The 24,937-nt window shown below is 43.3% G+C and overlaps 1 protein-coding gene across 2 annotated transcripts in view; it reads right to left on the bottom strand.

Moving 5' to 3' along the window:
- LOC128424811 (mediator of RNA polymerase II transcription subunit 13-like) overlaps positions 1-24,937 on the bottom strand; it is a 74,701-nt gene that overhangs the window by 29,211 nt on the left and 20,553 nt on the right. For both annotated transcript variants that reach the window (XM_053411216.1, XM_053411217.1), the window contains exon 3: positions 234-318. In XM_053411216.1, the coding sequence (XP_053267191.1) occupies positions 234-318 (85 nt within the window). The remainder of the gene's footprint in view (positions 1-233; positions 319-24,937) is intronic.

Below are 24,937 nucleotides of genomic sequence, written 5' to 3'. Positions count from 1 at the left end.
CAGTTCCCAACAGGTCTTAAGTCAATGTTTTCTGTTACATTCCCAGTTAAACTGTGGAAAAACTCAAAAATGCCTCTGCATGATATTCCTCATTAAAAATGTATGACATTACAATGTGACTGTTCCTGTTATGTAACATGTTTTCATATACTGTGTGTGTCATTCACGTCCTGACTGCAGTCTCCTCACTGTGCGGCTAATGAAGTGCCTGTGGAAGACGATGATGGTTTTACCTTTCCAGCAGGTTGTGAATGGCCTTGAACAGGAGAGTCCTGCACTCGTAGGACAGTCCGCACTCCCACAGTCCCTCCTCGGCCACTGAAACACAGGCGGGGGAAAAACACAACCATCAAATTATGAATCCCAATATGTTATTTAAAATAAGAATAAAGTGACAGGCAAACATCTACATTCACTTGCTTGAAGGCAATAAACAGCACATAATTCAGCAGCGTGTGTTTATAGCTCACTCGGTAAAAACATGTGCTGATGAGAAAACCTGCACATCACATCAGATATTACCCTTGAAGTATTGTGTGCACGTTTGTGTGTGTTTGTGTGCGTGCTTGATGCCTGTCTGTGTGTGTGTGTGTGCAGAGGATGCCTGGCTGTACAGCTGTCAAGTTGGCTGCAGCGACAGCCCAGTCAAACCCCATGCAGTTGTCAAGCCCAGTTAGGAGGAGAATGAAAGTGTGCCTGTATCCGTGCAGGCTGACACACATGCTTGCGTGCTCAGGTCCGTACACGCAAACAAGAGTTTCAGATCAACTGTTTTTTTCCACGCGTTTGAAATCTAAGAAATCAGCACAGTTTGGTTCGAGCCTCTGACGCACCAGCAGCCAGTTCACATGTGTGTCAAACAACTCTCCTCATGTCTTTTACCCTGCAACCTTATACCACGACACCCCCCCTCCTGTCGCCCTTCTCCCAAAAAGCAGGAACACACACACGTGCGCGCACACACACACACACACACACACACACACACACACACGGCAGCCAGTTAACAGTGTTCCTCTTTGTTCTTTGCCATATACCTGCAGGGCTGCTGGGAGAACTGGATGATTGTGGGTGGGTGTTTGCTTATAGGGTGGTGGCAAACAAACCAGGCATCACAGAAATACACAAGAAAAAGAATGAGAGGCAGTGGCAGATCGCCTGGGGGATGGGTGGCACACGAGGTTCTCTCTTTCCTCCACCTTCTCCTATTTCTCTTTTCCTGATTTTCTTTGCTCTCCCTGTTCTGCCCGTGTATTCCTTTCTCCTCCTTGGTTGCTTTGTTGATATTTCCCTCCTGGTTTTTTTTCCCTTCTTCCTCCTCATACCACAGTGAATGAAATTTCCTTACTCGCCAGAATTACCCCTGTAACCATGGAAACGCTGGCGGTGAGAACATGGCGCCCTGGCATTCAATTTCAACACTGGTCCCTCCCGCCCCTCTCCCTCCTCCTTCTCCTCCTTCCTCTGTTCTATTGCTTCCAACGCCCCTCCACCACCACCGACGCCACCCGCCCCCCCACCCCTCATTTACTCCTGCTTCAGGGCTCAGACAGGAAGCTCGCTCGAGCCAGCTCCTCCACAGAGGAGAGAGATAGAGCAGGCACCATGAGCAGAATGCCAAGTCTCCAGCAAATCCAGCTCATTAGCTCTCGCCGTCTCTCTACCTCTCTCACTCTCCCCCGCTCTTAAAAATCCCCCCAAACTTTTCTCCTTTCTCCCCAAGTCTGCCATTTCTCCGCCACTCATCTTCATTTACTTGTCATGACCGGCTCCCACAGCAGGCTCCTGACCCCCACCCCCCTCAGAAACGGTGTCACCCACTCCGCAAACCTCACGTCCTCCCAGCGCCTCCCATCCAAAAGTTGACAAAACCGAACCGCAAGCCCCCTGATAAAGACGTTAAGGGGAAAAAAAACGAACATGTTCCACACATCCTAACAGCGGCGGCAGCACAAACATGCATTCTGGAACAACGCAATCCACATTAGACACTCCTGTTTATACTGTAGTTGTCAAAGAGCCAGCTCACTGCACCATATCAACCCGAGGTGTGACAAATCACTTCTGCAGGCAAACAAGGTCGAGCATCCACACGAGCACACATACATTATAAATACAGGAGAAGGAGTGTGAGATACACTATGATCTGATATATTAAAAACTGGGATGTGAGAGGCATGTACTCGGAGGAAACGCCATGAAACTGTCATTTCACCGACACTCAGTCAGCGACCAACATCATTTGAGTTTTTTGCTGGCTGTTAATCAGAGGAGGAACACAGATGGCCCAGGGGAGAAGCGTGCTGCAGACACTAAATGCACAGCTAAGTGCAATAGGGCTTTAAAGCATCGCGATCCATCATTCATCACAGCCTGAGCTACAGGGAACTGCATCATGCCTGAAAGACTTTGAAAGAAGTGCATGTAGTCAACCTCGCTCTCAATTAGATTAAACTGTAGGCTCATCATTTCTGTGTGTTTTTACTGAGAACCACTGATAAACAGCCTGACGTCCTTTTTTTAAGAAGATGCAGAGACATTTAAAAGTTGCTTACATCAGGATTTCTGTCCCAAATAAACACAAATGTGATGTTTGATTCCAATGAAAGAAAAATGGATTAAGCTCCAGATTATGCAAGTTACATTTTAAATTATATTGTTTTATTAATTAATTAGTCTATAAAATGTTTTAAAAAACGTTTTAAAAAAAAGGTATTTATCATCTCTCCGTGTGAATCTTCTGTAAAAAGCAAAGATATTTAAAATACTTTTGATGGCTAATCATCCTATTCGAAAAGCAGACTTATTTTTTCTCTAAAAACATAATCAGACAACAATGTCACTCAGACAGCCTCCTCCGAGGCTCACTATGAAACCACAATTAAATTAACTAGATTGAAATTTTTTTTTTATTATTTATTTATTTATTTATTTAAAATTTCCCACACTCATAAATATCATGCCTGAGTTTTTTTAGCATGATATATTAATCATTCTTACAAAAAAAAAAATCTATGTAAATGTTATTAAATGCCCTATATTGCAATGTTAAAGAAGGGGGAGAAAAAAATCCTGGATCCCACAAGAATAAATGGGTTCTTTCTCGGGTCATGTACCGCCCTCCTACAAAAACTGACATACAAACGCAGGGAAACACATGTTGCAGTAGTTTTTTTATAATCATTTTTGTTAGAGTTAAACCCAAATGATCACACAAAAATGTACAGATGTGCATGAGTGTATTTGTGCTTGTGGCGTGTACATGGATTCGTTTTCCCTCACTGTCACAGAAAGATCAGGGATTTAAATTATCAGCATCATGACCAAACGACCTGTGCACTTATGTGTTCATGTTCATTTATGCAGTGTGTGTGAGAAGTGGCTTCCAAAGTGCCCCAGTGCACATGCAACCCCTGTGCCCGACTTTGCATGCGTCTGCCTGCGTACTGTACGTGCGTGCGGTTGTGTATGAGCGTGTGTGTGTGTCCACGGTGAGGTAACGTCCTGACAAATTCATGTTTATTCCACACAACCCCCCCCCGTCCCCATCCCCGTGCCACAATGCTCTTAACTGCAGCACCACCCCAAACACAAACAGGCAGTGATGGAACTGGGTCGCCTCCACCACTCCTCTCTCTCTGCAGCTTCCACCTCTCCTTCCCGTCCTCTGTATCCAAACCCCGTCTCTCCATCTCTAGCTGCATGTTTCTCTCTGTCTCTCATCTTCTCTGAGCACGTCTCCCGCCTCTTTCTCCCCCCCCCAACTGTGCCGGTCTCGCACCGCTAGGGGGAGTGACCACTCACAACTACAATGCTGTGCTAACAGACACAAAGATGGTATTGATCTGAGAGGGAGAGGAGGCGGGAGTTGAGGTGTGACAACACTCTGTCTCGCGCACGATGACACTTCTCCACACATTTCCTTCCTTCTCCCCCCCCCACCTATGTCTCCCTCTCATTTGCTCATTTGTCCTGGATCAATAGCACCAGCAAACTTTGCGTCCAGTGGTGTCTCTGGACTGTGCCGGCTGTGGACTCTCACTGGGCAGTTTGTGTGCCTGTAACATTGTGTGTATGTGATTTCACACAAAACCCCAGCGCCACTTTACTAATTAGCTACCCTGCTGCATGTCTGAGCAGAAGTGGGTCTCTGCTGCATGTGTGTGTGTGTGTGTGTGTGTGTGTGTGTGTGTGTGTGTGTGTGTGTGTGTGTGTGTGTGCATGTGTGTAAACATAACTTACTATATGTGCTTTTCCGATAAGAGTGACTGATTACAAGGTTGCGCAAATGGACAGAAAGTGAAGGGGGAAATAAAGGGAGGAGAAAAGAGGAATAATATTGATGATGGTGATGATCCGTCTCTATTGTTTTTGTTTGTCTGTGGCTGTGAGAGTTAGTGGCATTTTTTTGCCTTTTCATAATTGAATAGTAATTAATTATTTAAATCTAAGCTCTAGCATTTGTTTATTCTTCAGGAACATGATCATGTGGGGTAAGACAATGAAATAAGAATTGGGGCGAGGGCACTTGATCCTCCTATATAAGAATAAGAATAAGATCCAAGCCTGCACAGACTGTATATTATTTTTGCCTTAGTGCTACAAAATTTAGTTTTGTTTTTAAAGTATTTAATTGATTGGCACGTTTAGACAGTTATCCACTACCTCCTCTGTTCTTGTTTCTTGCTCCTCTACACTCAGTTGTATTTTCCAAAAACAAATGGGGGGAAATTCCCACTGAGAAAGGATGTGAAGCAGTTTGCTGAAATAAGCAAGCAGGGCCAATTTCTCATTTAACACTCACACAAACATTACAGTATCATAAAGTTATACAGTTATTCGTGTAGAGGGAGACACACAAAGCCCAGAAGGAGCTATTTAGAAATCTTTGCGTATACAATAACAGCGGTTCATTGTCTTCGTGCCGGCTGTTAATACGGCAATAATATGCTGTGTTGTGCTGGCACTGAGCAGAAGACAGGTACAGTAGAAGTTCATTCATGGAAAGAAGAAGAACAGCTTGTCAGTACGGCTCATTTACCAGTGTGGGAAGTTTTTCTAGAAGGATATTAGGAGAACTTTTCCAGGAGTTGTTAATCAGGAACTTTACTTCCATGTCCACTGGACAAACCTGCTTCCGCATGAGCTCCAGTTTGAGGTGTGGCAGGTAAATATGAACATGTTCATTTATTTGTAGGTTTGTAAAACATAATGTTTTGAGTTTGGCTGTTTTTTCTATTTTTCAACAAAAGGTCAAAACTTTGCTATATGTTTACTTTAATTCGGTTATTGTCCCTCACTTAAAGTTTAAGACTCAAGAAAACTGTGCTAGAAACGCGCCCACTCACTCGCTATGAGTCACACGTTTTAATGGTGTATTCTCACATGGGCGCTCTCAACTATTTTTCCCGAAAATGTTACAAAATTCAGGGAAATATCCAGACTAGTCTGAAAACAGCTTTAATCTTATTTCCTCACATCTGGACGACGATGCTCTGTCCACTTTCCTTCACTTTGTCAAACTTTTCCTCATTTCCCACTTTCTAGCTCTTCCCCCCAACCACAGATGTCTAGACGCTGGGGCCGTCCTATCTTCATAAACCTTCACTTAATGAAGATGCCTCATGTTGGTGGAGACCTGCTCCTCTGCCTGCTCTATAATCCAATCACATTCCTAAAATGGGATTAGAGTCGATGGCTAATGAAGCTGAAAACAGCAACCTGCAGTGAGAGGGAGACAGAATCCTGCACATGTCGCTCTATCAGAGACTGAGATGCTCAGAGACACCTTCAGGGGAGGACCCTGACCTGTGCTCCATGCAGCCGATGGGTTACATCATAGCACAGTCGATCCAGTTAGGGACTTTTCCGATGTCTCAGCCGGTCATTGTTGACTCAATCCAAACTGTAACATCTCAGATTGTTATCTTCTGGGGTGAAGCAAGGATTAATCTCTGTGTTTGCTACCATAACAGAATACGGACACTTCCAACCTTTGTGTTGAAAAATAAGCGTGTTTGACATCAGACGTAAATTTCCATGGAATTTAGAAACATTCTCCATCCATCAGTCTCAAAAGATTAAAAGATAATGCAGGCTTTTATGTGCACCTGTCAAATTTGTTCAGCTTTGTCAATTTGTCCTGATCACAGACACATGGGTATCTTATATAACTGCGGGGAGTTTTGTGCTCTCTAACAGCAGCTAATTCTTTGCTCGAGCCCACTCTCTCTGGCTTAGGAGGAAGACTGTGGAGCGAGAGCAGAAAGAAAATCTGAGCACCATTTTGTCTGTGTGCTACATCGAGGAAAGGAGCCGCTCTGCAGACCCAGGTGGTCTGTTATTGCTCCGGTGTTTTTTCTCTGGTTTGAGTCACAAGAGCATCAAGCTGGCAGGTGAGGAAGAATAACTTCACACTCGAGAGCAATTTACAGGACCAGGCGAGGTCAATTAAACAGCTGGCACTGATGGTAAAAGGAGGACATGGCCTCCGATCCAGCGTTTTGTGAATGCATGTGATTTGTATTGTATGCTGGATTAAACCTACTGAGGTTATACTTGTTGAAACACAATGCATGACATGTAACAGGTTCTGATTTCAGCCTCAACATTTTCATTTTGCATCAAAACAATGACAAGGACACACTATCTCACCTCATCTCTATCTACTCTTCAGATCATTACCCCTGTCCGTGTCGCCCTCATGTTCTGTAGTGACGTGATCTCCCAAAACTTTTATCAACACCCTTTAACTCAACACATCAGTGTGTGTCTGTCGCGCTTGTAGTCACAATTTGAAATATTCAGACGGCAGTGAACCGGCACCTCTGCTGGCTTTTGAACAGGAAAATACATATTTTAGCTTTTTCGGTAAATGTCAGGTTAGATTTACAACTTCTGGTTAAATCCAGTGTGCTTTTCAAATTCTTAGAGTCTCTCTGGCTGTCCTCCTGTACTGCTTATCCTTTTAAGAGTCACGGCGGGCTGAAGCCAATCCTACAGCTGGCATTGAGCAAGAGGCACGGTTCACCCTGGACGGGTCGCCAACGTGTCGCCGGGCTCAAACATACACAAAAGCAAACACCACACAGAAAGGCCCCGGGCCAAGCTGGGATTCAAACCCGAAACCATCTTGCTGTTCTGTTGCCATTATCCATATAGTCTAACAAACATACACTGAGTACATATATGTAATGTCAAACAAGCTGAACGCACACATGGCAGGCACTGAGACCCAGGAAGCCCAGAGAGGTGGACAGAACGAGGGGCAGCAGTGACAGCGAGGAGGAGGAGGAGGAGGAGGGGGAGGAGGTTCAGAGAGAGTGAAGGGATGAGGGGGAAATCTGGAATCAATTAGGTGACTGAGATGGAGTTGCTTGCATAGTTGTGGGAGTGAGTCAGACGGAGAGGCAAAAGAAGGGTGTGAGTGTTGTGCCATGGGTGTATGTATCTGTATAAGCACGAGCTCACAAAAGGCAACTGCGCCATATCCCAGCTTAGTATTTAAGAAAGTAACGGTCCACACGTCTATTCTGCCCATCTCCATGTTTTTGTCCATCTTATTTCCCCCCCCCGACAGCAGCACTCTGGAGTCGAGTTGCAGCCAGAGAAGCCCCACCTCTCCCGAGCTAAGGTCAAAGTGGAGGGTAAGAATGACTGGCTGGCAGCGACCGAGGCCATGTCAACACAGCGGCTCTGAATAATCCCTTACACAACTTCCCCTCATTACTTCTACGCACACCGAACTCACTGCTAAATGTTTTCTTTCCCCCCACCATCGCTGGCTATGACGACAGGGGAATTTGACTTACAAAAAAAACTTTTTAGAGCAGACGCAGAAAGAGCAGTGAGGCTCTGGCTGTGCGTGCAGCTGAGGTTTGCAGAAAGAAAAATCGGAACATGCAGACATGTGCATAGAATATATCATGTCACACGTTGAAGGAGTCACACACAGATTGTGGTTTATTCACATGGGCTCTGCTGCACGGCAAGTCACACTGCTTCCAGCAATGTGAATATACTTGGAGCCTGGAGCACCTCTGCTGGCATGCAAGAGGAGGAAGAGGAGGAGGAGGAGAGGACAGAGAGCTGAAAACAAGGGAGTGCGAGTGTTACTGTGAGTGTGTGTGTGTGCTTCTTTAAAACAGCATGAATAACAGGAGGTATGGAGAAGAGAAGCAGACGGACAGAGGGACAAAGTGACCAGGTGTTATTCTCTGAGGGCTCATTCTCTCCAGGCGCAAACAGGGACCTTTTCCACAGACAAACATTTTAAGCACTCCAGAGTGAGGGAATCGTCATGGCAATGTGCAGGAAACAGGGTGGAAGATAAATAATTGAACAACAAAGAGGGCTGATCCCAGGCATGATGTTACAGCGCCACGCAAACACGAGCGCACACCAGTCGCTCACAGCTCAGACGTTCTCATCATGTAATTGAGGAAAGGAGGAACGTCAGTCCTGCCCTTTCACTTTATGAGAGATTGAAAAGGTTTTGTTTGTATTTCTACAGAATATTGTTCATTTGTCTTTCATTTAATAAACAGAAATAGAAACAGAAAAGATTCAGTTCCTGCAGTTGCTCTCCAGTGTGATGCTGCTCGTGACTCCACAGAGACTGTCATTAGTAAAAGAGCATGTTGACGGTGTAATTCATAATTGACAAGATATTGATGGAATAAGCGCAGAATCAATGTTGTAATAAATAAAGTGACCGTAATACGTGTAGAGGTGAAGATTAGAGGCTCAGGCCGTGTGCAGGAACGTCACGGAGAGAGGAATAAAAAGAACGTTAGAGTAAAAGAGGAGAGGAGAAAAGATAAGATGGGGAACTATGGCAGGAGAGTCCTAACAGATGAGGGTTAGAGATATAAACGGGCTCTGTATGATGTGTGTAGGCCTCTCGCCAGCCCTGACAATCAAATAAAGAGCCAACTGTGCAAAGAAAAGCCAGCAACAGTATTATCCCACATTCTTATGTCATTTGACAGTCACTTAGCTCATTCACTGCAACACACAAAAACACACACACACACACACAAACACACACAAACACACACATCTTGTGATGTTTGGCTTGCTGCAGACGAATGGATGCTAAGTGATAAGTGCCAAATGTTTTCCCATAAGTCAGTGGGAAATAAATAAATGAATGGCACTTGGTGTCTAAACTGTTTTGCACGTTTATATGAAGACACATTTTTTTATTGTGCTCTCGTGGAATCACAATTAGAATATTGGATTTAATCACAGAATTAAAAGTAAAAAAAAAAAAATAGATTAATTCAAATCTGTAAGCACATTTGTATATTTCGATTTTTTTATTCGTGTTTTCAGTTGATTGTGGTGAGGACAACATGTATTTATAGTTTGTGTATGCAGATGTTTCTAAGTGGTGATGGTCCGCTTGACGGCATTAATAATCCACGCACCTGGGCCCTTTTAAAACCTGTATTTGATCACTTTGTGCTTCATCTGAATTATATCATGTGACCCTGGGTGGATGTCATATTCTCAGATATAGTGTAAATGGGCCATAAGGGGATTAAACGAAGTGAGTGCAGGAGAGTAGATGACAGGCCACCTGATTTTATATATTCATGCATTAACAGACCTTAACAAGTTTATTTCAATGTACCCAGACCCTAAAACATCTCTATATAGACAGATGTGAATGTGAATATGTAGAATAGATGAGGTCTAGTTGCCCGCAGGTTAACAGTCCGTGTGGAGAGACACAGAGGCGCATCGATCGAAAAGGAATCGGCTAGCTGCTTTTTAACGTATCTGCATTCATAGGTAGATAGCTGATTATAGAGATGAGCCAAAGTAACGTCTGGATCTAAAACACCTATTACCTAAGGATCGCTGTTTGGGTTTTGTGTGGAGAAACATGTGGAGTCGACTGGAAACTGTGTACGACAAACTGAATGCAGAGTCTTGGCCCAAAATATGCTGAGCACACAAGAAGTCCCAAAATATTGGCCGTTACCCCCAGAGGCTCAGAGACTCCTCAGCAGCTGACGGGCTCTGAAGACAGTTGTGGAGTGGAAGAGTACACACACAACAACCCGGGTTGTGCAGCAGCGAGTGGGTGACGCAAACTCGAAAATGCCACCCTCAGAAAATATCAAATTAACATCAAAAGAGAAACAGCCCTTAAACCTTCACCTCTCCATAAAAACACAGCGCCTGCTCCTTTCTTCTGACTTCCACCTCGTGTGAGTCGTTTCTCTTTCCCTAACCGTGTCATCGACTTGACACTGAACTCTCCCCGTGCCTGCTCAGACCAAATCCAGCGACTGACTCCCTTCGGGGCCACACAGCCTGCTCGCGCTCGGCTCACACCACGGCACCGCATCAGGGCGGGTTATTGACGGAAAGAGACGCGTTCGACTCGTCGCTCCAGCAGACGAGGCGCTTGGGAAGTGGGAGACGAGAGATCGACTGCGACCAAAGTGGCCTTTTGTCTGTCGTGTGCGGAGCCGCCTCCGGGGCACGAGGTCAGGTCAGGACCTTGATGTTTGGATTCAGGTGGAGCGAAGCGAGTGCACCTGCAGCTGTCAAAATAATCTGTCACGTGTCAAACAGCTAGCGAAAGTCGGTACATCCATGTAACAAGTGTTTGATACATTTCAAAACAGAGAAGAAGAGAACACCTTTCTGATTATCACGTGAGAATTAAATAAATGGAAATGTTCTGAATAATGCAACTATAACACGGTGTAAGTGATTAATATTCACGGTGACGTTGTTGCACGTTCAAACCAAAGAGGCTAAATTAAAATATAAGAGCACAATATTATTAATCACTGCGGCATTCGCCAGGGATGCCGGAGCTAGCCGCGTAAAAAAGGGCCGGTTTCTGTGGTGTTGACCCTCATGTTAAGCCACAGACACTTGAGCACCTCATTAGAAGTGAATGGGCCTCGAGGTGGGAGGCAGGGCGGCTATTGAGAGGCTTAGCGGGACTCCACAGGGCTTCCTAACTGCCACTAGAGGGGGAGAGGAGGGAGACGGAGAGAGAGAGAGAGAGAGAGACTGATTGACAGCGAAGCCCCCCCCCCCCTGCAAGGATTGTGAGAGAGATGGAGCTCTCACCCCGCTGCAGGCAGCAGCAGTTCATTCACTCATTCACAGCAGTGCCTGCATGGTGTGTCTGCTCCATTGAGAAGTTAATGTAAAGAATGAGGACACATTTCTCAGTCAGGTCCTCAATAGTTGTGGAACAATTTAAACTGCGGAGATGCCTCACGTCCCCTGTGAGGACGTGTTGAATTCAATCTTTTCAGAGCAGCAACAGTTTCACAGCCGCGGTGTTGCATGTTGTGGCCACAGTTCGAACAATTTTGTCCCAGCTGCACCGGCACCACACGGTGTTACGTTACCGTTTATTTGTTTACAGCTGCAGGAACGAGACGGCAGCAAATTAGATAAAGTAGAACTTGATCTTCTTTTTCTTTCATTTTCAACCACATTGAATGCATGTATCGTTTTGGACATAATATGATGTATGATGTGCTTTTTACATCGAAGCCGCTTGAAGTGATGTGGTGATGAGTTTAATATCACAAGGGTAAAGTCACGATTTTATTTTCATGAGTAAAAGTCATAATATTTAACTTAAAATTGAGTTGTAATTATAGAGTCCATGTCATTTTACAGGTGGGATATCAGAAGATTAGCTTGTCGCCTGTTGTTCAATTGAGGGATGTGGAGCATCGTGTCAAATTGTATTTTAATAAATGTTAAAAAAAATAACAAAATACTTGATTTGGCTCATGAGCACCACAATATCATAAGTATCAGGACATTGCCCAATAACTTTCTGATCTGAAGAAAGAACCTCACTGACCTCTAAACCATTGTTATTTTCTAGTATTATGACTTTTGTTTATTCTTGTAATATTACGACTCTCAATAACAACCTTATTCTCAATAAAATGTTCCTCAATTACATCACTAATACTCAGAAAAGGGTGAAAATTCAACCAATCCAAAGAGAGAAACATCCAGACCTACAGTATTTAGAGGGTTGTGTGGGAAATTCTCAGAAATGATCGCTGCTGCCGGGATCTCATTATCACCGTTTTTTTAACACTAGATTCTAGTACTCTGTCTTTTCATCCAGATGTGTGGTTAAACAATATTAAAGATACATATATGAAGAGGGCGTCTTTTAGTTTCACTGGTATCACCAAGCAGTGATTTTCATTCCAAATGGAAGAAATGAAAAAGGGGGAAAAAACAGGAACTTCAAAATAAAATATAAAACTGAAAACCAAACAGCTATTATTGTCTTTTCAGGCCTGTGTTTAACTTCTTTCACTGCTTTAAGTGGTTCAAAATGTGACTGAGCTCATTCCTGACAGACAGCCGAGGCTAAGAGTCAACATGTGGAAGCTTTCAGTCTCCCAAAAAAAACTCTAAAGTAATTTTCATAATTGCTTATTGTTTTACCAAACAGCTGTGGCCCCTATAGGAGAACTAGCAGCCATTGTGGAGGCATTGATTGAATGGTTACTGCAACAAAATCAGCATTTCTATGCTGGTCATAAAAAACACCCGGGGAGAAAATCAATCTGTCCGTTGTGGTCACCTGATGCAGACGGAGAGGCCTCGATAGCTGCAGAAATCAAAGGCTGCTGGCGCGTTTTCAAACGGGAGGAAGGAAGGAGACAACAGCCATATTCATCCCACTTACACTTTAAAAAATATTTACATCATATGGCTTCAGTTTTTGGTGTTAAACGAATTTTGCTTTAGTCGGCGTACATGTCCTGAAGCGACATAAACTTAATGTTCGAGTCAGACTGAAACAAGATGAAGAGGAGGGCTATTTTTAAAAAGAGCTAACATGGGGGGTTTTTGTTCTCAAAGTATTTCATTATTGTTGAGGTTTTTGCCATGTACTTTAACTGCTGAAAGCTACTGAAGAACATTTTTAGTAGTTATGCTGCTTTGTATCATGTGATGAGATATGATGACACACGGTCAGGCCAAGTAAATTTGATGCAGTTTTTCCCTTCCCAATAACGATTATCTAATACCATTACATTTATGAAAAATAACTTATGCAACATATTTTTACAGTTGTCTGCTACTAACCCTGAATGGAAGAGATGATTGCCATCATTGTTTTGTGTCTCGGCTGAGATTAAACAACTTGAAAAACTAATGCATGCAGATTATGAATGCCATTTCACTATCTAGTTTGACAATCGTAACTGAAACATAACACAAATACATAAATCGAGGGGAAACACAACAATAACTTCCTTTAAATAGCTGTTAATGTGCACTTCCAGCGTGAAACATTACCAAGTTGCAGATATTTTAGCTACCTCTGGCTAAACGTTACACAACCGGGAATTACTTCTGCATCGCTGCTCGTAAAACAATGCTCTCCAATGGCAGTTCAGCGCAGCTTCTGTTCTGGTGCGGTGAAGAAGAAGTGACTGATAGGAAAAGCAAACCGCAGTTTTATCCGGGTGAAACTAATTTAAAGGATCGGGTCATAGAATTTGCGCACTCTCTGATGCCCAACATCGCAGATGACTGACCCGACGTTTTTGGTATTTCAGAGGGATTTCCAGTGCTGGTATCATTATCGGAACATCTTTGATTAAATCTAAAAAGACAAGATAGGACTCTATAGTGCACCAGGTGTAAAACAGAGTCTATGTTTCAATGATATGAGTGTACAATACAGAATTTGTGGATGGTGAGGCAGCTACTAACTACTATCTGAAGAAAGAACTAAACTATGACTGATCAGATGCTGGATCTACTGTCTGCTGCCTATGAGGGCGATGGCGTGAGAAAAGAAGTGGATCCTGTGTTTGGTCATTTGGCTGCACAGGCCCCTGCTGGAGGGGAGGGGCTGGAAAAGGTTGTGACCACGCTGAGTGTGAGACGCCTGTAATGACTTTTCCTGTTTCCTGTGCTCTTGAAGAGTCCAGGAGGAGGAGGGGGGAGCTGTTTTCTCACTGTGCGCTGCATGTTACACTATATGTTATACATGTGTCTCTCTCACGAATCCTCTGTGCAGACATATCAAAGGACAGAGTTGACTGATTCTTGTGAGCCGCACATTTCTGTTTCTTGTGTTTCCAAAGGGCCGCCGCAGTTCAGGCCTGAGAAACACGTCTCCTCTTTTCTAACTTAAACATGACTCACGGCACTAGAACACAGGCGCCTTTGTAACGAGCTGCAGAGGCAACACACAGGAGCAAAAACAAATACATAAACAGACTCTATTTGTATTTGGGGATTCCAATAACGGATATTATACACAAGCACTGGATTGTTAATCTTTCCGAACACTAAAGCAAAAGTGTCACACTTTATTTCCTCCCTTTCCCTCGTGCTGCCCTCCAACTTCCAACTCAGGCTTTGCCCCCCCGCCCCCACTGTTATTTCCCATATTTTCCCAGTTTCACCATCTCATACTCTACCCAAATATAATTTCCTCACAAACTCTCTTCCTTCTGTCCTCATCTTTTCCTTCTCTCAGTTTCTCCACCTCTTTCTGGCGCTCTCTCTCTCTCTCCCTAACACACACACACACACACGCACGCACGCACACACACACACACACACAAACACACACAAAGCTCTCATTCTTTCAGTGTGTGGCTTTTCTTTCAAAACTGAAAGCTTGCAAAGGAAAAACGTTCACCCCCACCCTTGCTCTGGGCAGCTGGGAAACTTCACCCCTACCATCTCATTTCTCTCTCTCTCTCTCTCTCTCTCTCTTTCTATCTCACACACACACACACACACACACACACACACACACACACACACGACACGGGGTCAGGAGGTCACAGGCCACGCCCTGACGGCCCACAAGGGGTGGAGAGACGAAGGAGGAGGGAAGGTAATCAGAGATTCTCCGTCCTTCCCCGCAAATTTGCAGACAAGTAAACATGACTGAGGCGATTCTTTCCTCACGCCTCGCTCCGCTTCCTTCCCTCCTCGTTTCCTCTCGACACGTGCGTTTTGCCCCCCCCCCCCGAGGGAAAGCCATCCCGCCGCCGCCCCCAGAGGAAGCTTTTCATCTCCGCACCATGAATTTTAAAAGTGCATATGTGACAGCGCTTTGTCCACCCCTGTCAGGAACAGCCAGAGCCGCAGAGCAGACTGAGAGTTTCTCGCACGCAGATATGAGACGAGGGAAAGATGTGAACAGGAGGTGCGAAGTGGCCGGTTTTTCAAAATAAGTGTTGTTTTTTCTGGCAGGGAGGCACACGAGAAAATAAGAGAAACATGTGCGGAGCAACTCGCCAAATGCATATCTGAGTGCCCGAAGAGAAATCGCAGATGTTCTCCTCTCACTCTGCACAAAACCACTTCTTTTATTCTTTTTTTGAAGCACGAATTCCCATCACACACACACCCCCCCACCCTATTCCCCCTGTCTCAATATATGTATCTCTCCCTTGTCCTTCCCCTCCCACTTCTTCTTCCCACTCTTCCCGCCCCTCCTCCCCTCTTTCTCATGTTTTCTTTTTCTTCTTGCTATCATGGAATCACCGCTTTCCACATGTGACTCACTTTTTCACCAGCCGAAGCCAGACAGGGAGAAAAAAGTCAAACGCTTGTGTCCTCTCTCTCGCTCTCTCTCTCTGCCTCTCTGACTCGGCAATGCTGAATTCCTTCAGGGTGAGGGGGGGAGCTCTTATAACCTCCATAGGTCTCCCTCCTTTTCAGCGAGGTTGTTTCCTATTGAACACATGTGTCAGCCAGTGACCTAGTTCCTGAATCAAGCGCAAAAAAAAAAAAAAAAAAAGATTGGGAGGCTAATTATTCATTCCCTCTGTTTGAGCTTTGCTTTGGAGAGCTGTTCCTATAAGACAAACCCTGGAGGAATAAAGGAGGAGGCCTTGATTGGCAACCGCACACCACCCCTCCCACCTTTTATTTGCCAAGGAACCAAGTGTGGTCGCGGGCATTCGCCACCCCTAACATCACAGAGAGCAACCCCGAAAACAAGGGAGGAGAGGGGGGAAGAAGAAAAAGCACAACAAAGCCTGAAAAGAGGAGGTGGGGGGGGGGGGGGGGGGGGGGGGTGGAGACAGGGCTGGAAGAGGCGAGCGTTAGAGGAAAGAATGAATGAACTTGTTGACGCAGGAAAAAGAGCTTGAGAGTCATTTTAGATCAGCGCCGGATTTCTTTTTTTTAATTAGAACAGCTCAGCAGTAAAAGCACCTGTAACATTTCTCTGTTTAAAAAGGTGTCACCGACGCTCGGCTCGTTCTCTGAGCTCATAGCTTCTCACTTTTTGTTTGCCTTTCAAAAGTAGAGGGATTCATTTCAGCAGGGTGATATTAATGCCACTGTGTAGAAGGCTGCTGATGAAGAATGTAAGCTTTTCACTATGAAAACGGTTTTGTTCTTCGCTCATCTTCATTGACTCTTTTATCCACTTCCTTAACTCCTTTACTTTACCCTAATTGACCCGTGTGGCCCTCGTCTTGTTAATCATTAACAGCTTTCATCTCCTTCCTATTCACTAATTCACGAGAAGTCATAACCTTAAAAGGCTTTATAACAAAACCTTAGAGAAATTTGTACTTTCAGCCACATTATCTGGTCTCCTGTCTGCACCATGGAACCCTTTTCTCTACCGACAGCGTTCGACACGTATAGTGGTCGATTCTGCCGGGCAGAGGATATAGGGATCATATCGGCACAGTTCAGTGTTGTGAAAGCCTCTCCTCTTCACAAGACCCTAACCCTCATGTCTGCTCTGATCATCGAGGAGTGAACACCGCAACCAGCTCAAACTGCACGGCCAACTTTCAGGGGTTGTTTTGGCCCCAGACACATTTTATTTTAATCAGATTGTGTGCCAAGCCAACTTTTTATTATCTAAGCCACTTATCTTCAAAGGTCAAGGGGACTATGACTGGACGCGACCCAAGCTGACACTGGCCAAGAGGCAGGTTACATCTTAGACAGGTCAGGCTTTTTATATTTTATTAATTTTATTTGGAACTTATCATTTCATTTTTAGTTAACCTAATTTCCTTCCATCTATCCGTCCATCCTTCAACTCATAATCTATACCACTTATCAGACACAGGTTACAGACACAGGGTGAACATTAAATAAGTTAATTAAGTCAATCACAACTTATTTTTGAAGACAATTGATGGACCACTGGATTGACCATTGGAGTGAATGAAAGCTGCACCAAATTGCACAAACTTAAAGATATCAGATATAAATTTAATGTGTTCTTTCCTGACCCAGTTTTTGTGCAATCTTGTTGAAAAACTAAAATACAAACCAGCCAATAAACAAACAGACAGAGGTGAAAACACAACCTGCTTGACAGAGGTAAATGTGGTTCTGAAATATCAGAACGAGCAGTAAAGTGGAGAGCTGAGGGGAACGACGGATTATAAAACACACCCTGACGCCGACTATTTTAGAAGAGCTTAAGATTTTTACATAATTCGATGGACCTGAGGAGGTGTCAGCCCCAATATAATCTTAAAGGTTAGATTTCACAGTATATTCAGCTCCTCGCCCTCGCCATCCAAACGATCAGGAGGTGCCAGCTCGCAGTAAATCATGAGGAGCCGGCACTTCAGGATCACCAGTTTGAATCCAGGCTGCGATAATCAAGGAGGCGAAATGGACACCGGCCTCCATTCACTTAACAACTGCTGCTGAGATGCACTTCAGCAAAACACTTAACCCGTCACTGATTCGAGGAGGCCCATAAGAAGAAAATTGTGGATGTACTGAGCTGGATGCGATATGTGCTATTAGCTGGACGGTTGTAAATCTCTGTCTTTGTATGAGTGGGTTTATAAGGTGTACATGTACTCTGAACATCTACACTGGTAAAGTAGAGTTTTACAAAAAAAATGGTACATCACATTTAAATGAGGTAATTTAAAGTACTAATGTTTTGCATTGTGAAGACTAAGATGTTACGAGAGAGTTTCAGGGTCATATCTAAGAAGATTTCAACAATAATGTTGTGATGTTAGACTAAAGCCGTAATATTTTGAGAATCAAATCTTAATTTAATCAGAGCAAATTTGTGATATTAGAAGAATAAAGTCACTGTTGTGAAGTTGTCATGATATCACTGAATAACGGTGTAATTTAAAGAGAAGAAAGTCTTGATTTTACGAGGATAGATTCATAATTTAATGAGAAAATAGTTCAAATACAGATAAAGTATTTTTTCAGGAAATAAGCAGCAAGTAGAACCTATGTTCTCCAGCGTTTGACTCTTTCAAGATCAAAAACCTTAAACCAATCTCATTGAAAAACTACAAAACCCCTTTGGATATCATGCAGATATAACCCATGATAACCTCAGTCGACCACAACCAAACATTTCCCGCACCACAAAAGAGGAAATTATTCTTTCCTTCCAAAAATAAATTTTAAAACACGCTCTATTTCAACGCAGGTGATAGATAGATCATCAAATATCCCCCCTCAAACAGGAAATGAAGTCTAAAATTATTCTCCAAATGTTACAACTTCATTTATTGATATCTCAGATATTTCAACCCCTTTAAGAAGCCCCTAATCCTCCACCATACGATATAGATCCCTAAAATAAATAAGACAATTCTGAACAGCCCATTAATACATGAGCATCCTCGCCAGCGGATGCATAACACTAATAACCTCAATCTAACCTGTATTTCTGAAGCAGGTGGCAAGTGGTGAAGAGGGTTTGTCTCCACAGGCCAGATTATGAGTTCACAGCCAGACGTGGACAGATGGAGGCAGAGGTTAGCCCTCCCTCCCACGCTCTCATACACACACACACACATTTGGCTTTTTTTTTCACAGGACAATTACCTTGCGACCTCTGCCAGCACGCACACACACACACATTCTCGGCCAATTACACACACACACACACACACAATGATAACGGTCACAGTTGAGCCCCACACAAACCTGTCATGATGTGGACATAGACACTCAACATCCCCTCCAGTCGCACAAAAGATGGCAACCAGCTCCGGTCGTGAAGGGCACAGCACCCAGCTGCAGCTTTCCAACGCGGGAGACAGACGAGCGGAGACTCTCCCCACATGTTTGGCACAGATTTGATTTTTCGCCTTGTTTAAACCCGGTGCCTGAAGTCATGTCCAATTAAATCTGGTTCTCTGTGCTGTTAATTCCATTATCTCTGATTATTTTCTCATAAGCATTGCGGCTCTAATCCACTTGTTGGTCACATATCTTTGTTGCACCAGCCAACCATTCAGCCGATAATGGATATGCACGACCCCGGTTTTTAATTCACCTCCTATCTCACTTTGCTCGCTCATCCACTGGTAAGTGTGATGACTCGGAACATCATTTTAAAGAAAGATAATAGTCCCCCCTCCCCCAAAACAAAAAAACTCTGAATTTGTTCTGCTAATGTGAAATGATGTGTCCAAGATATAATGTTTATTTGTCTCTCTGCTGCCTTGTATACCTGGGCTGTTTAGGTTGCAGTCTTTAAGATAATTTCTTAATTAAATATGCACATAATTTGTCATCTCTGGAACAACATTCACCCCAAGCAAGGATTTATTCTAGTCAGACTGTTTTTTTTTTCCTGCTGGATTTCCCCTTCTTTGTATTCTTCTCAGCTTCACTACAGTTTCAAGAAAGAAAAAGGAAAACTCTGGGGGGTGAAAAGCTCGCTCTTGGTAAAGTAAAACTAAAAACACAGATGATTTTTATATTAATTCCCAATAGCAGACTTAATATGAAGCAAATATCTCAAATACCCTTAAGAAAAAAAAACATTTAGGTGGCAGGGATCTGATTAATGATTCAGCAGCCGGAGATGATCTGATAACTACGCCAGCAGCTGCGACGCATCGTTACGTGAACGGCCCGCTAACTCGTCCTCCTGCTCCCGCGTTCACCTTGACCACACGCTGGTTTGGTGGCACACGGGTGCACCGCCTATGGTGTTATCAAAGTCATCAGCACTTAGTTTCCTGCCGTAGAATTTCTCCTATAGAACATCCACAGTCTCTTCAGCAAATCCATAGATCAATCCTACTACAATACTCCTGTGGCATCAAAACAAACTGCCATTTCCATTTCAGTGATCAAAGCCGATTGTTTTTTTTTATCAGAGCAATTTATGACAAGGGCAACGACAGAATATCTTAAAATTCAGAACTCATCAACCCAGAGGAAAGGCTGCAAGGCTCAGTGGCCACACAAGCACATGTAGCACTTATTACCGAGTCTTCATTTGTGTTGAAGGGCATCTGCAAATTTAATGGAAGCTGTGTTTGAGATGTTATCATGTTTTTGTAGTACTAGAATGGAAAATAACATAAAATGTGCAAATTGAATATACGTAAAATGAAATAAATATGATTCAATGACAAAAGCCCCTGGAAAAATAACACGCTGAGAGACAGGAACACTTAAGAGGCATCGTAACTATCCCATTCTTTGAGCCTGAATATCATTCGAGGATATATGAATCTGAAAATCCTGAATGATGGATTGGATGAAGGAAAAAGGTTTATTAAAAAAGGACAATTTTGTAAACAATAGAGAGATAGAGACTGAAATATGACTCAGATGTAAATTTTGAAGCTGCTATGGAGGAGGAGTAATGGCTCATCTCACTCAGGTGGGAAAGTCATTCCTCCACAGCGAATAAAGGAGACTGCAAGGCCACTGCAGGGGAAGAGATAAATAATTGGACAATTGTACCAGAACAGAGAGAGCATGGCCAGGAGTCTAGGTCGTGACATGAAAGTATGAGTTTCGTTTTGTTAAGTCAAAGCCACAGGAGAAATTCAGGAGCTTTAGGACGACTTCTGGCGGCAGCTTCACGGACGAGATGCAGACGGAGATGTGGCAGTAATATGTTTGTGGATATACTCCGATTTGGGAGATGTGGTGGGTTTAGATTACTACTCTGATGCGGGGCTCCCACAGCAGTGTGTTATCTGAGTCACTGCAGTGTTGTCAGTATTGATGGGGAGGTCTTGCCAAAAGAAAAACACCGGCAGAGTCTTGTAAAGGTTGAGGTTAAGGTGGCGGACAAGTATTAGACCGGAGGTGTCAGGGCGGCAAGAACAGATGATAACCGCTCAGCTCGGCTGAAGCTTTATCAGTCCCCATGTGTCATATAGAACAGACTGTTGAAAGTAAAGTGTTGTTGGTCTCAGAGCAGCAAGGAAAAAAAAAAAGGTGTGTGAAAACAGGGCCAAGGACTCGAGTCTAAAGAAAAGAGGGGGGGCCCCAATAACCAACCATGGGGAACCCCAGAGGAGACAGTGTGCACTTACGTTTACTTATGTTTTTATATATCATGTTGCTTATTTCTGTCTGAAAAACTGACAGGAAATGAACATTTTGATGTCATGTTGTTAATATAAAGTCCACAACAGAACAGCTGCCGACAGTGATTTTTGTTTTACATACGATTGAACATAAACTGCTATTTCTGTCTAAACTGACAGTGCAGTACAGCAACTACAAAGTAAGATGAGAAAATCGAGACAGGGATATAAACAGATTTCATTAACAGACAGTAAACCGCAACATTTAGGCATTAATCCAAATGTCCTCTTCTTTTTGTATTAGGATATGTTTCAATAAAAACAGCCAACCCACATCTCATCCCAGACAAATCCCATATGACACCCTAATGCAACACAGATGATGCCTTTTGTACCAGCAAATTCATACCGAGGTATTCTTGGTACTTTCCAAAAGTGGAGTCAGGTGCTGTTGCATTATGTTTTCTGTGATTTCATCAACTCTCTTCCTCATTTCAGCGTCTCTACGTTGTCCAGTGTGATCTGGAAACAAAAGTGCTACCCCTGCGCCAGCACATTTCCATTCTGTCAGATAGATTAAATACAAATTATAAAAGAACCTTAACATTCTCCATATGCCTCTGTCTCCACGCCACCAATTTTTGTTTTCCAAAAGAATATACAATGCCTTTGATTAGAAGGCTGTGAGGGCTTTCATTTGGTCTCTGGGTGCTTGCCTGTGGTCGGTATGATGTGGCTGCTGAGTCTGACTTTGAGTCTGTTTGCAGCCGGCCATGTTTTTACCGGACAAAACTCAGACACGTTTATTAGTCATTCATTCTCTAAGAGCAGAAACATCTCAGCTTGAACCGACGTCGACTGCCGCCCCTCACCGGCCCCTGCAGCCGCGCCCTCGCACACGCACCACACTGATCCAGAGCATCTGTTTGCTCTTCATGTACACTTCAATTATTTATCGGCCTCAACAAGCCGATAAATAATTCACCACCGTCTTACATCACTGTTGTCACAGTAACGCGATAAAATGACCCTTGGAGTAGAATGTGGTGGTTTCGGTGCAGCGGGTATTTCCAGTAATTACATCATAACAGGCAAAATATAATGATAGAATGACAGAAAGTGAGCAGTCCTGTAGCAGCACTCAGGTGTACAGTTCTGGCCATACTCTGAAATACATTGACTTTACTTATTAAATGATGTTTAATTCAATAAGCTTGGAATATTGCAGCGATTGTGTTTTTCATGAGAAGCTTGTTGTGCTGTTTAAATGATGAATAAATCAAAATAATAACAATATTATCTTCCAACTGGTGATGTCACAATACCACAAATTTGATATCTTGTGACCATTACCATTTAAATGATATGAGACTGAATACCGAAACCAATAACAGCAAAAACAAGAATACAAATAAAATATAGAGGCTGCTATAAACACCGCACACAAATGCATGTGCCTTTGGTCAAATATCCAAATTTATTATTGTATTGCTAACGCTGAAATCTCTGTCAGACAGGCACTGGAGAACCTCCAGACTTTCAGCCGACGTGCTGTATGTGTGAAGAGAAATGTCTGAGTGAGAGCCTCTGGATATTCTGCAAACTTTCTCCAGCCAGTCCACAAGTACAAAGTCTGCAGAAAGACCGATGTGAGAACACAGCATCCTCTGCAGGATTCACCTCAAGTGAGTGGGGGGGGGGGGGGGGGGTTGTTGATGTTTCTAACGCGCGACGGAAGCAAAAATTAGAAATTGCTAAAAAAAAGTGGAACACATGTAGGAGACACTGAAGTCTATGGAACCTCCATAGAAGATCCAGACCCTGTTCTCCAGACTTCTCCCGGAGGCCATGTCTGAAAACGGCTTAACTGATGCGATGACATATTCATTGTGTGTGTGTGTGTTTGTTTTTGTGTGTGTGTGTGTGTGTGTGTGTGTGTGTGTGTGTGTGTATGATGACATTGCACTATAAATGACTTCACTGCCTGAGCGTGTGTCGGTGCAAATGCAAATCTGCTATGACGCCGGGGTTGCGTAACCACAAGGTTCAGATCATATTTTCATTTGTATATGTATATGTGCCCTACGTCCGTGTGTGTGTGTGCGTGTGTGTGTGTGTGTGTGTGTGTCTGTTTATGTGTGTGTGTGTGTGTGTTTATGTGTGTGTGTGTGTGTGTGCATTCATATTTATGAGGTCCAAAACATGTCACTTTCTCTGGGGCTGTGCTGGCAACATGCTGATGACTCAGACCATTCAACCCATTAATCCTGTTTGCTCGCAAACTGTACCCTACTCTGGCTCTGATTAAATATGCTCTATACATTACAGGCCAATGTCATTTGATTTTAAAGAAAGTGAGGTGCCATGTGTTGAACATCATGTTCAAACACTTGTCATTGAACCAAAGACAATATTAGAGAGTGCTGGAGTCGAGTGTGAGAGCAGCAGAGAGGTAACACTAGATCATCGCTGCTCACGCTGCTGGCACCATCTCAAAGGCATGATTTATTTAGACGTAACTTCTGCTACGATGATTCATCACCTTCTAACAATATCAAGACGTTCAACAGTTCTACACTGCGATCGCACTGCAGGATTCATGGCTTCTTCTCCACCACACTCTGAAGAGAGAGAACACCAGATTCAGGTTTTTCTTTACTTAATAATCCTTTGCTCATTAAAAAAAAAAAAAAAAAACTCAGAGAGGTCAGCCAAACCTAAATGCAGCTAATTTAAATAATATATCAAAACTCTAATCAAATGCAACTGTGTGCACACTTTGGTTGACTGACAACATAAGTGTCCTGTGAGGTTTATCTGCCATTTCTGAGCAGGTTTAATTTTAACCAGGAAAAAAAAAGGCATGCGTCATTGAACTTCCTGACAACTTCAGAGTTCATAACAACAAAGAATTGAAATTATAGACCAATTTATGAGGATTTAAAGGAGCAGTTTAACAGTTTAGGATGTCATTCTAAAATACATTTGTAATAACTGCCAATGGGGATGTTGAAAAAAAGGCAATGTAAAAATATTGAATGAAGTGTGAATATGATTAGGCCCCACATTGCCAGTATGCCCGGAAACTGTGGTTAAAGATTTTTTTTTTTTAACTGAACTGTAAAACTGTATACAGCCTTTTCTTGTTGTTGTGTAAGACATGTTATGCAACATCCTAGTCTTACACCAAAAACACACCCTCTGAAAATGAATCCATTCACTGCTCTGCTAGCAGGCTGTGAATTAGCCGGCTAATTCAACATCATGTCAATACACACTGCTTTGATATCTGTCAATTCAAATAATGAATTACATGCTTTGAAATTAATTGCTCTGAATGTTATAATGTACAAGTTAAATACTTCACGTAATAATACATTCAGAAAATGTAAATGTAATGTATGCAGGGCTGCACTTCCCTTCTTATGCCTCAGGCTGCTGCTCTGCTTGTTTCACTGTTTATTTAGGTTTCCTTTCAACTGTTGGGCCACACCAAGGGCAGGGCACAAACACAGTGCTGCTTTCCTTCCAATATCTAAGCCACATAACCTGTATGAGCCATATCTGTCATAGAGAGAGGATCTTTGTGGCTTTGTGCTCAACACAGCTCGCCCCGCGTCAGAAATGTGTGACTGTCACGT

Source organism: Pleuronectes platessa, chromosome 19 (genome assembly GCF_947347685.1).
Source record: "Pleuronectes platessa chromosome 19, fPlePla1.1, whole genome shotgun sequence".
Lineage (NCBI taxonomy): Eukaryota > Metazoa > Chordata > Actinopteri > Pleuronectiformes > Pleuronectidae > Pleuronectes > Pleuronectes platessa.
The sequence above is the reverse complement of the archived record's forward strand: the minus strand, read 5'-3'. Positions and strand labels throughout refer to the sequence as shown.